This window comes from Notolepis coatsorum, assembly GCF_963971535.1.
Source record: "Notolepis coatsorum genome assembly, chromosome: 4".
Taxonomy (NCBI): Eukaryota; Metazoa; Chordata; class Actinopteri; order Aulopiformes; family Paralepididae; genus Notolepis; species Notolepis coatsorum.
The window spans coordinates 105,726,686-105,740,068 of NC_140168.1; the positions used below are offsets into that span (position 1 = coordinate 105,726,686).

General features: G+C 47.3%; 1 protein-coding gene across 1 annotated transcript in view; it reads left to right on the forward strand.

Annotated features, from left to right (window-relative positions):
- Positions 1-12,599, forward strand: part of zbtb10 (zinc finger and BTB domain containing 10) — an 87,385-nt gene extending 74,786 nt beyond the window's left edge. Inside the window, exon 5 of the mRNA XM_084312391.1 lies at positions 10,447-12,599. Within this exon, the coding sequence (XP_084168517.1) occupies positions 10,447-10,740 (294 nt within the window). The 3' untranslated portion in view covers positions 10,741-12,599. The remainder of the gene's footprint in view (positions 1-10,446) is intronic.
- Positions 12,600-13,383: the final 784 nt, after the last annotated feature.

Here is a 13,383-nt window from a genome sequence, read left to right on the forward strand (position 1 = left end):
ACACGATGTCTCAATGCCGATACTGGGCCGAATTGGCCTTACTGCCCACACGTGGTTCGCGGGGAGGCTTTTGCGTCTGTCACTCTGTTGGAGGGTAAGGAACTGGACTAAAAGAAAGTTCTACTTTAATAGCGCAGTATATATACGCACTATGAACAAATAGTACCATTAGTGGTGCGGTAGACATATTCCTACGCGGAACTAGGACTTGTCCATACATGTTGAGCGGTACGATTGAACCTGGTCTGAGGGGTATGGCGACCTGGCACCAAGGTCTCGTCCAATGGTAGAATGGAGACTATTATGGGATGTTCAGTAGACTAGAAGGGATATTCAATGCATATTGTACAAGGAATATACAAGGGTTATCAGGGGATATACAAATACAATTAAATATATATATATAAATAAATATATATATTCGGTTTAATCTGATCCTTCAGAACAGCCGCCCCCTAATTGGTCCCAACCCAATTAGTCAAGCAGAGACAGATTAACCGCACTGTCTACCACTCAAGGGTTCGCTGTAAGGGTCAGTCAACTCACAAAGTCATAGGGTCATGGTCATCATCGATTGTGTCTGGGAGTCGGGGCAGTTCTATGAGCCTCGCCACAGGACGGGTGTAAATGCGCCCCTGGACGAGTACTTCAGCTGCTCGGACCTTGCCATCGGCACCGGTGATCACTTTGCTTACGCGGCCAGCCGGCCACATAGCTCTGGGTAGTGACTGGTCAATAATCCTGACGACTGTTCCTTCCGTCAAATTGTCTCTCTCTTTTACCCACTTCTGGCGGGTCTGTAGAGACGGTAGGTAGTGCAGTAGGAAACTGCTCCAAAACTTGTCGGCTAATACTTGGCTGTACCTCCACATTCGTCGGCCGTTCGCTTCTTCAGGCCGGTACATTGTCTGGGGTAACGCGGGATCTAGCCGCCCCATCAGGAGGGTGTTGGGGGTGACTGGGTCGACATCTGCTACATCACTGGAGACGTAACCGAGGGGCTTTGAGTTCAATACTCCCTCAATCTCCGTGAGGACTGTCATTAGGACTTCTTCCGCCACAGTCTGGGCCCCAAGTACTGCGTACAGGGCTGTCTTTATAGAACGTACTTCTCGTTCCCAAGTTCCACCGAAGTGGGGTGCGTTTGGGGGGTTGAATTGGAAGTCAATCTGGGCTGGAGCGAGGTGGGTCTTAAGTTCTGGGCCCATAGCTTGGAAGCTCTCTCTCAGCTCTCTTTCTCCGCCTTTGAAGTTTGTCCCGTGATCGGACAATAATGTAGACGGTTTTCCTTTCCGTGATGTGAATCTTCGGAAGGCCATAAGGAATGAGTCTGCGCTCATGGTCGGAAGGAGCTCGATATGTATCACTCTGGTGGTCATGCATTTGAATACAATACCCCACCGCTTCTCGGTGCCTCTTCCTTTCTTTATGTGCAGCGGGCCAAAACAGTCCATGCCTGTTGAGTGGAATGGCTTGTCGCCGAGTCGGAGGCGACATGGAGGTAGGTCAGCCATCCGTGGTATGCTGGGCTGCGCGCGCCACTTTCGGCAGTCTAGACAGGTTCGCTGGAAGCGTCGCACCGCCTCTCTTCCTTGAAGTATCCAGTAACGACGTCTGATTTCCGCGAAGACTCTCTCTGCTCCTGCGTGGTGTACATCCTCGTCGTATTTCTTTATAATCAGCTCTGTGACCTTGTGTCGGCTGTTCAATACGATCGGGTACTTAATGTCATCCGGTAAATTGGGGGCTCTCCGCAGGCGACCACCCACTCTGATGTATGTGTGTCACTCTCGGGGGCCAGATGAATCAATCTGCTGTCTGATGGGACGGGCTTTCCTCCCTGTAGACAGTCTAGTTCATCGGGGAACGAGTCTCTCTGGGCTCGTTGCAGTAGAAGCAGTTCTGCTTCCTCGTAGTCAGCTGCTGACATATCAGCGGGGGACTTAATCTCTGGGTGGTGCCGCAGGAATGTCCGTTGCTGCGCACTCTCTATGGTAATGCAATCGTCTATGTTGGGGTCTGCGGAGACAACAGTGCTCAATCCACAGAACATGGGTTTCTTATTCTCAGCCTCCTCGTCACTTGCTTCCCTCGGGGTGGGCGTGGGCCAATCTCCTTCCGGGAGCTTGAGGAATGCTGGTCCGTCACTGTAGATGTTATGACGGGTTAAGTCATCTAGGGACATTCCCCGGGTGATGACGTCAGCTGGGTTGTGTTTTGTATCAACATAGCGCCAGTTTGCTTCTCCGGTTAACTCTCCGGTTAACTCTTGAATCTCAGTGACTCTGACTCCCACGAAGACTTTGTATTTGCATGAATCCGATTTGATCCAGGCGAGTACTGTCGTGGAATCTGACCACAGGATTGTTCTATGCACCGGAATGGTGAGCTCACGTTGGATGAGCGTGGCTAGATGCGCTCCTGCGAGGGCTGCGCAGAGCTCTAGACGTGGGATAGACTGTTGCTTGCGTGGGGCTATTCTCGAGCGGGCGAGGATGAATGCTGTGTAGATCTCTCCCCCCTCTTCTTGGGCCCGCAAGTAGGCTACTGATCCGTAGGCGACCTCGGAGGCGTCACTGAAGACGTGTAGATCCATTTTACATGTCTCTGGCCTCACCGTGGATGGGAAGTAGCTTCGGCGTATATTAACGCCTGGGAGTGAGTGGAGTTCCATCTCCCACTCTCTCCAGGTGGATGCAAGGTGTGCGGGAATGGGGTCGTCCCAGCCCTGGTCCTTGTCCCACAATGCTCGTACAATCATCTTTGCCCTGGTGGTGTACGGTAGTATACATCCTAACGGGTCATATTGTCGGGCGAGTGTTCTGTACACACTCCGTCTGGTGGTCGGTATTGCCGTCGACCTTCCCTGCTCCGTGGTCAGGGGTTTGTGTCTATAGTGGAGCGAATCTGTTTTGAAGCGCCACACTAGTCCTAGTGTCATCTCTTGGGCTTCTCCTGGGATTGTGGCCATCCAGGTCTCGCTGCTCGCTGCCTTGTCCTCGGAGGAGAGGCTGCGCAATACGTGCGGATCGCTGCTGGCCCACTGCCTGAGATCAAAGCCGCCTTTGATCAGAGAGGCGCAGAGTTTAAGTAGGAGAGCCTCGGCTTCTTCCTGGGTCGAAACGCTTTGTAGACAGTTATCTACGTAGAAGCTGTTCTTCACACTGTGTCGGACCTCTTCGTCCGCTGCTGGGTCCTCTGCGACATGTCTCTGTAGTGCAAATGTAGCACAGCATGGGCTGCATGTAGTTCCGAAAGGGAGGACTTCCCATTGGTAGATGGCTGGGTGCTCATCTCCTGGCCTCTCTCTCCATAGGAACCGCAACAGGGGCTTGTCCTCCTCTACTAATCTCACCTGCAGGAACATCCCTTTGCTCTTTATTCAGATTTTGGGATCCGATCTGGTAGCTGCAGTTAAACACGATGCGGTCTTTGCCGTTGTGATGAACCTTGTGGTGGGGCACGTACCACGATTCAGTCGTCTGGTCGGCCTCTTTAATGTCAATCTTTGTGACGTGTCCCGCTGTGATGAGCTTCTCAATCTCAGCGCGGTATACACTTTCTTGGGCGGGGTCCTTGGCTAAGCGCCGCTCTGTGTTTAGTAGGTACCGCTCTGTGGCGTCTTTCTTTGCGTGAAAGGTAGGCATCCCTTCCCGCCGCAGGAGTGGCGTGGCGTATCTCAACACGCCGCTGACTGGGACTCTCTTTGTTCCCGTCTCGAGGAGGTTAATGGCGTAGATGTCGTCTTTAGAGCGAATGTCTTTCTTTTCGTTCTTAAAGGGCATTTGTTCTAAGGTCCATAGCCTCTCTACATGCTGCAGGAGTGCGGTGTCTCCCTCTGTGACTCGGGAGTGGAGACAGCTAGTGGCTGTGGTTCGGTTGAGAGATTTGGCGAGTGGGCCTTGGAGAGTCCATCCTAGGCGGGTCTCGACTGCTGCAGGACAGCCTCTGGGTCCGGTATGAACCCGGTCTATCGGGACAATGAGGTCTGCATGGTCGGAGCCTATCAACAGTGTCGGGGTAGCACCGTCTATGAGTGGGATCGGTAGCTTGCGTAGATGTACATATTTCTCCATCAGCTTGGCTACGGGGTATGTGTACCGCGAGAGTCCTATTTCTTGGCTGGTGAAAGCGTCTGTAATCCTGTACCGTCGCTCGGGCTGGCCGCTTGCTGCGATAGAGAATGAGACATTCTCGCCCTTTATCGTTTTCAAATCTCTTATTGTCCGAATTGTCATTTGGTTTTCGCTCCCCCGCAGCCCTAGCTGGGCCGCAGCGGACGCGAGCAGAAGGGTCTTCTCTGACCCGTCATCAAGGACGGCGTAAGTGTCCATGACTTTATTCTGGTAGCTCAATGTCACACGGACTACCTTCAAGAGCACTCTGGCTCCGCTGCTGCTGGCGGGGTCGATGTACATGACGCTTGCTTTGCTGCTGGCTGGTGCGGGTGGAGGCCGCCGTCTGTTACTGTCGTGGAGTATGTCCAGATGGGCTCCATCGCACCGACTGCACTTTTTCTTTAAGCGGCATTCGGCTGCCATGTGTGATCGCGCACAGCGAAAACAGCGTCTGTTGGACTTTATCCATTGACTCGCTTCCTCCGCATTCATCTTGGGGAATGAGTCACATTGTGACAGCCAGTGTTCTTTCTCACAGTAGGGGCACACTATCTTCCACTTCTCCTTTCTTGAGGGGGTACTGTGGCTCCTACTGCTTGGCACTGACTCCGATTGGTGCATGACAGTCACCGATCTTCTTCCATCATTTAGTCTCCTGGTTCCTTCTCTGGAGCCAGGGGTGCTCCGTCCGAATGTATCTAGCCGTAAGCTGCTGACTTCTCTCGCCAGGAAGTCGGCTAGATCGAGGAGGTTCGGTTCGGGGCCATTAGGGTCTCGGTTGTCTCTCTGCCGCCTAAAGCGCTCCTGTCGGGCGGGCGGTAGCTTCTCCAAGATCCTCTCTACATTTGAGTTGGCGTATAGTTCATGCCTACCCTTTTCCCTCTGCGCTCCCAGCATCCCTACTAGGGACTGCACTCTGATGGACAGGTCGTCCAGTGCTCGATTGTCTGTTGCTGGGGGTAGGCGGTCGATGTGCCTGATCTCCTGGATCACGTAATCCCATATACGTCCATATCTCTGGTCCAACGCTACCAGCGCTGCGGTGTATGGGGTCGTGGAAGTGGCGTAGGCGAGCGCTATGTTGTGCGCGCGGGGTACCTTTAAATGCTTCAGTAGTATCGCGTATTTATGGCGTTCATCAATGACATCCACCAACATTGTCTCCAGACACATGCGGAGCTCCGTATACTGGGCCCGGTTCTCCTGGGTGAAGTCTGGTACCATAGGTGTGCCAATGTATGACGCGGATTGTTGATACATCGGCGAGCGTTGGGGGAGAGGCCTCCTAGGCGAGTCTCCTCCTGCTCCTTGGCGTGGGCTGGTACCGGCTGTGTACCATGGCCCGCTGGTCCAGGTGCTGTTCCTCGGTGCGGGTCGTGCGTCGTGCTCACCCGTGAATAGCGTCGGGGGTCTGTAGCGCAGCTCCGCGGGGGTATAGCCTGGGCTGTACTGGACCTCCTGGTCCGGTAGAGTACTGTGCTGTCGTCGGGCGTGGTTCTCCTCTTCCTCTTCGTCTTCCGTTAGGTCATCCAGGGCTTGTAGTCTCTGATTTAGCCTCTCCGCAGTGTATGCTGCTCCTTCCCGGTGGCTGGGTCTCGCTTGGACCGGTTGGGGAAGGGGGTCTGCGGGGGGTATAGACCTCGTCTGTTGGTCAAGTTCAGGGTCGCTTACTCGGCTAGGGGATGCCGCCCTGGAGTGATGTCTAGACGAGTTCCTGGAGCCTCTGGTGGAGGGAGGGGGTGTTGTCCTTCTGATCAGCTGTTCTATTAGTTGCGCTTGTGCTCTGTCGCGCTCGGCTTCGCGCTTGGTGAGATCCGATTCTCTCTGGGCACCGGTGGCGGCGCGCTGGGCGTCGGCCCGGTCTCTTGCCATATTCTCTTCCATCTGAATGCGTCTTATTTCCAGGCGTATGTGCTCTTCTTCGCTCCGTTGCTGTATCTGCAATCGATCGCGTTCACCCTGGAGTCTATCGCGTTCAGTAGAGGCTTTCAGGCTGACGAGGAATGCCTGCTGTAGTGCCCTCTCTGCCTCGCTGGGAGAAGACGGTTGTATGGGGGAGCCGTCCCTTGGGGTACTCCGTGCGGAGTCTTGGAGCTCTATCTCCACGGTGCTCTCCTCATCTTCTTCCGTGCCGAGTTCTCTCTCGGTAGTGTTGTCTTCCTCCCGGGACTCGTCGGGGACTACTTCTTCGGTATTGGCGGGGTGTAAAGTCATGTCTGGTTCCCCCTGGTCCCCACCGTGAGCTGGGTCAGTTACGTTAGAACCCATAGGGGCCTCTATGGTCGGGGTAGCCTGGTCATTAGGGTTAGACATAATTTTACTTTCTAGTTTTACCGCGTTTACTGTTGGTAGAAGACTAGGTTGTTGACTGACAGCGTAAGCCTCTAGGTACTGAGGGAGCTGTCGTTTGCGCCGCGGGCGTTGTTGGTTAGGAGGATCGTTTCGTGGAGTGTTCATCATAGGCCATTTTAATATTAATAACACTATATTAATATTACACTGATTACCCTCCGGCTCGAAGGACCAATTGTAACTGAGGGGTACAATTCCCTGACTGTATGGTTAGATATGATACTTACTACCACTACCTCTTGTACTTTAGACTCTGGCCACCCAGTACTAGGTATGAATAATTATGATAAACACTCCCACCTGATGAAACGGATCCAACACAAATGTACCAAGTCGAAAGTCTGCGTTTATTAATAATACATAGCAAAAGGTATGTACAACGATCACTTAATTACATTTATGATTTGAAATAGTATGCACTTTTATGGCAAATGAGTATTCGTAGGTAGATCAATATCGAATGTCCAATCTCTGATTGCGCAGGAAGCAAGTATACAACCTGGAATATTTAGGGAACAATAGCAATGATACTTGAATGATTATATAGCTGGATACACTAGGGGAAGGTTCCGACTGCTTGTAGGACAGCTGGAGGGGGGGGGTAGAGTCTGGCTGTATCCCGTCTGGCCGAGGGTATCCTGGGAGAGCCCACAGTCGTGCGACCCGGTGCCCAGCGATCCTCGATCCACAGATGAAAGCAGTTGGACTCTCTGTGGCCGGCGTCCTCCGGTCCACGATGGAGAGACGTGAGGCGACCTCGTCGTGTAGAGCGTCTTCTCACCTGTCGTCCTCTCCGGGGGGGGTATTTCCAACACACCGCAGTGTTGGCCTTTATCCATAGAATAATCAAAGCACCCAAAGCATAATCCAAGCCGTGGAAGGCTAGCCGTCGTCGGTAGAATAATCCAATATACAGGTCCACTCGCTCTTTGGCCTGGAGCTCCTCGGGTGCAGCTTCACGTGGGGTCAACCACCCTGGATAAGCGTCCAGCTAATGCCCGAAACGATGGGGGTGCTGATTACTATAGAACTCTTACCGCACGAGGCACTACATATGAATAGACTATTATTAGCTTAATAGAATACGTCCAACTCGACGATATAGTGCCAAATATGACTATTCAAATATTAATATACACGATGTCTCAATGCCGATACTGGGCCGAATTGGCCTTACTGCCCACACGTGGTTCGCGGGGAGGCTTTTGCGTCTGTCACTCTGTTGGAGGGTAAGGAACTGGACTAAAAGAAAGTTCTACTTTAATAGCGCAGTATATATATGCACTATGAACAAATAGTACCATTAGTGGTGCGGTAGACATATTCCTACGCGGAACTAGGACTTGTCCATACATGTTGAGCGGTACGATTGAACCTGGTCTGAGGGGTATGGCGACCTGGCACCAAGGTCTCGTCCAATGGTAGAATGGAGACTATTATGGGATGTTCAGTAGACTAGAAGGGATATTCAATGCATATTGTACAAGGAATATACAAGGGATATCAGGGGATATACAAATACAATTAAATATATATATATAAATAAATATATATATTCGGTTTAATCTGATCCTTCAGAACAGTTATATTTTTCCATCCATACATTGTCGTGTTAGTACTGTCGTGAATATAAGTATGTTTTTAGAGTGTAGAGCAGTAATTCCTAGAACGCGAGTTATAGGCCCCGACGCATATTACACATAATCGATTGGCGTTTCGTTCCTATACACGCTATATTAAAAAATTCAAATGCATATGCTCGGTATACATTATGCTCCATTATGCGTGAAGGAAAGGGGGGGAGGGCGTTTATGATTCCTTGATTGTCAGTAACGGCTTTCCTTAGTACAACATCATACGTTGAGCAGATGGATTGCAATGAAATAAATGGACAATCGAGCTGGAATTAACGTTAGATTCCTCTTACCTGTGGCCGATGCGTCTGGAGAAAAAAAACTCCAATTATATTAATTATTAATAAACTCCGAAAGCATATTGATTCTTGCGTCTCGAAAGCGATCAAATGCACTCAAGTGTTTGTCTTGATCAACATAACAAGATATCGCTGCCGGAGGATTTCCCCCGATGCACAGAGCGCCACTTCCGGTTTAGAGTGGAGTGCAACTTGCCCGAAATCCACCAGGCGGCGGTATTGAGCCGTTGAAATATCAGACAGGGTCCAGCTGGCTCCCGGAGGCTTCCTGGATGAATTATGAATGCCAATAGCGAATAAAGGAAATAACTATCATTAAAAACGAGTAAACTCGTTGTTGGCGTTATTAGATTGGCGGGCAATAATGAGTAAACTCGTTTTTGGCGCAGGATGTGTTAATAACGTAATCCTGCAGACGGAGAAGCGTGTTGTGGGTTCGCCAAGGAGCGATGATCTGTATTTAATTGAAGTTTGAGTGAAGCAGGTGTCGGGCACCACGTGCACATCCCATAATAATGCAACTGTAGGGGAGCTCCAGTAGCTCACCGCGTACCTCGGACGCTATTTCGGCGTCGGGGACAACCGTGCGCGTCACGGATCTGGGGTACACGAGTTCGACTCCCGGACTCGCCGTATTTTCTCAGTGTCTTTCCCCCGATCTATACCCCATTCAACCTGTTTCTGTCGGTCATGCTTGACCAGAAAAAGCGATAAACGCTAAAAGAACCAGCGGACTGGTCAAAGTTTAAAAAATAATAATGCAACTGTAAGAACATATCCCATAATAATGCAACTGTAAGAACATATCCCATAATAATGCAACTGTAAGAACATATCGCATAATAATGCAACTGTAAGAACATATCCCATAATAATGCAACTGTAAGAACATATCGCATAATAATGCAACTGTAAGAACATATCCCATAATAATGCAACTGTAAGAACACATCCCATAATAATGCAACTGTAAGAACATATCGCATAATAATGCAACTGTAAGAACATATCCCATAATAATGCAACTGTAAGAACACATCCCATAATAATGCAACTGTAAGAACATATCCCATAATAATGCAACTGTAAGAACATATCCCATAATAATGCAACTGTAAGAACACATCCCATAATAATGCAACTGTAAGAACATATCCCATAATAATGCAACTGTAAGAACACTGGCTTATCAGAGACTCTCAAAACTGACTCTTTTTCATCTGGAGGATTCTATTATATTTTCAATATTGTTTTATTGCACAGTCCAATCAAATCAAACACACGTTAATGTCCCCACGTCTTCTTTAAACAAGTCGAGAAGAAACATCGCAATAAATCAAGAACAAAACAAAAATACCAGGAAATCTAAAATAAAATGTAAAATAAATCAATTTAATTAATGCCACACTCCCAGACATTACAAGTTTCAAGTTTCTTTAATAGTTGTCATACAGAAGTACAGAATACTTTCATACAAAATGCTTCTTACTGTTACGCTCCAGAGACTGTGCTAGACAAGATAGTATCAAATAACATAGTATAGCATAGTATAGCATGTACCCCACGCGAAAACTCACTAAAAACCTAACGATATGAAAAAAGCACCACAGGCAATGTGGAGGGGAGCAACCTTAGAAGGGCCGTTCAAGGGGGGGACCTCCCTTCTTAGATGTCGGTGATGGTAGTGTTGCTATAAAACAACAGTCCTGCCCCAGAGTCTGGGCTGGGCGATTAATTCGAATGAATGATTTAGGACGAAAAAAACAAATTTTGGTGAAAAAGTTAGGTTTGCACTTCAATCTCAATGGGGAAATTCATCTTGGTTTGATTTTTTTTTGACAAATATAAACAAAGGTTATTTGAATGATTTCTAGTTTTCAAGAGAAAAAAAATTGGATAAAAAAAAAATTGAGATTTTATTTTTAGGCCATATCGCCTAGCCCGGCCCAGACATTCATAACTTGACCCCCTCCCTCCCTCTGTCTCCCCCCCTCCCCCCCTCTGTCTCCCCCCCTCCCCCCCTCTGTCTCCCCCCCCCCCCAGGTGCACAAGAAGGATAAGAAGTACAAGTGCATGGTGTGCAAGAAGATCTTCATGCTGGCGGCCAGCGTGGGCATCCGGCACGGCTCGCGGCGCTACGGCGTGTGCGTGGACTGTGCCGACTCCCACCAGGCCACGCAGGAGGGCCTGCTGGAGGGCATGGAGTTCCCCCGCGACACGGACGACTTCGAGGGCGAGGAGGGCGAGGACATGGCGGAGGAGGGGGAGGAGCCCGCCGACAACGACCAATCAACCTGGGGAGAGGGCGACGCTGGTCCCGCCCTCGACGAGGACTAGTTAAGCTAAGAAACAAACAAAAACAAAAAAAAACACAAAAGAAAAAGTTCATGTTTTAATATTGAATAAAAAAAAAAAGCTGGTATACAATCAACAAACTCCAAAGTGCTATCAAACCTCGAGGTTACTTACACATGTCCGTGTGTGACAGAGAAGAATACAGAGATGAACGCTTTGGTAGAGAGGGACTCCAAGATGTACAGATGTTCTTATTGTTAAATGTGTCGGTAACACTTTATATGGAGTTGTGTTCATAACGCTGACACGACGGTCATAAGCATGACATAACATCTGACATAATGTTCATGAATGTTAACGACCGATCTCACCTTTTAGATTGATTGATTGAATTTTTTTTTTTACACAATCGTAGGACAAACATTTGAAAAACAAACAATAACAGTGTCAACACGCTGGTCAAAAATGGATAAAACACAATAAAGCCAAGGCTTGTTTCTACCACGTGTCATTTGGTTGATGATGACACTCTCGATGCAACGTTGACGTTTTTGTCCGGATGTCCTTGTCATGACAACCTCACGTTAACCAAGGTGACATAAGGTGTCATACAAATGTCATAGCAGGTGTCATTATCAGATATATAGAAACGATTTGGTCATTATGTGTTATCATTACATTAAATCGTCGTAAGTGGTTGATTTTGTCTTTCGTGAGACAATTTTAACGCTGCCATGAATGTTGTCCTCGTCTTCGCCTACAGCGCTGTTGTTAAATGATCTTATAATGGTGTCATAAATATTTACCTCGCCCTCAGCACAGTGGAAGAATTTGGACTCTACCTCAACAACATACTGCTTTTCCTCTGTAGTGACTTTATTACATGGTTCAATAAGGTAATAGTAAGCAGCTACCACATCATTACCTACATTAGTGCCTATCAGGAAAGCACTACAACGCCAAGAGAACAGCTCTATTTCCAAATGTAACTTTATTTACAAAAAGCAGAACAGTTCTATTTCCAAATGTAACTTTATTTACAAAAAGCATAACAGTTCTATTTCCAAATGTAACTTTATTTACAAAAAAGCAGAACAGTTCTATTTCCAAATGTAACTTTATTTACAAAAAGCAGAACGGTTCTATTTCCAAAAGTTGAATTTTCACCTTACAAATGTAACTTTATTTACAAAAAGCAGAACAGTTCTATTTCCAAATGTAACTTTATTTACAAAAAGCAGGACAGTTCTATTTCCAAAAGTGAATTTTCACCTTACCAATGTAACTTTATTTACAAAAGCAGACCATTTCCACTGCATTTGGAATCGGCACTGATGTGTAAAGATGATGGCTAAAGCGCCGTGGACCGGTGGCAGCAGTGTGTTAGTGCAACCAGCCAGGGAGCCTCGGCCAGAGCCCGGGTCTAGCGTCTGATTGGCTAATAGTAATTTCTATTGTTTAGTTATTCTGATTGGCTTATTGTCAAGCATATAAAAAAATATATATATATTATTAACCCTTAATTTACTCTTCAGCAACTCAGATTGTTGTCGGTTCAGAAATGATTCACATTTGTAACTCGCATTGGTGCTGTTTGTGCAGAACCCAGTAATGTAATATCTACAGGATTAAAAGCAGCTGTTCCGTCGCCTCGGTCTGACCGCCTCTGTCACTGAGACACGTCCAGAACAATATCAACTCTGCATCGAAAGTGTCATCATCTGCCCGAATGAGGCATTATGAACGTCAGATGTTATATCATGTTTATCTCTACATAGATATCAGATGTTATATCATGTGTATGATGGTGTCATGTCAGCAATTATGAACACGACTTCAAATGAAGTGTCGACTGGGCCCAGTGCTCGCTTAGAGAAAGATTCTAAAGACGAAATATGAGAAATCAGGTTTTTGGTTATGTATTTCTATTTCTTGTCTTTGTTTTGGGGGGTGGGGGGGGGGGGGGGGGGGGCGGTGGGTTATGGGGCTTTGTACAGCTTTCTAAGTTACAATAGTCCAATCATCTTGAAAACAAAACAAAGAAAGAATTGTTAATTATTTAATTTATGAAGAGAAGTTATTATGGTCTTATGAGAAAAATGCTATAATTTTTATTTCCGTTTGTTTGTCTGCAAGCAGTCGCTCTGCTCTCTGTCCACGTCTGAGAGTACATCGCTAGGTGCGTGTTTAGAAGTACATGGAAGAGCGTTCTTTGCCGACAGGAAGATTTCTAACTTGCTCTGTAGATTGACTCGTTTAGTTAGATGCTCTAAATATTATTATTATATTATTATTTTTTATTTCTTTCTTCCCCTGCACAAATCTTGGAACCAAAAAATCTGTTTTGTATCACAGCCATATTTAAGATTAATTTAAGGGGGCTGTGCTATTGTGCCAAGCAGACCGCACACCAAGATTTCGCAGGAAACAAAAAACTACTGAAAAACGCTTAAAGAAAAGAAGAGCGATCGGGCGGCGCAAAGGATTTTTTCCCTCTAAGCGGGAAAAAAAAAGATAAATATAAAAAAAGCGAAAGTACAGTAAGGGGAAATATGTTATTGCTAGCTTTATACAAATCACGGTGTCACAGAAACACTTTATTAAAAAAAAAAAAAAAAGAAAAGAAAAAAAGCATTTTGACTTTCACTTAAAGCTTGAATTTTGCCAAATGACAGAAACGTTTGG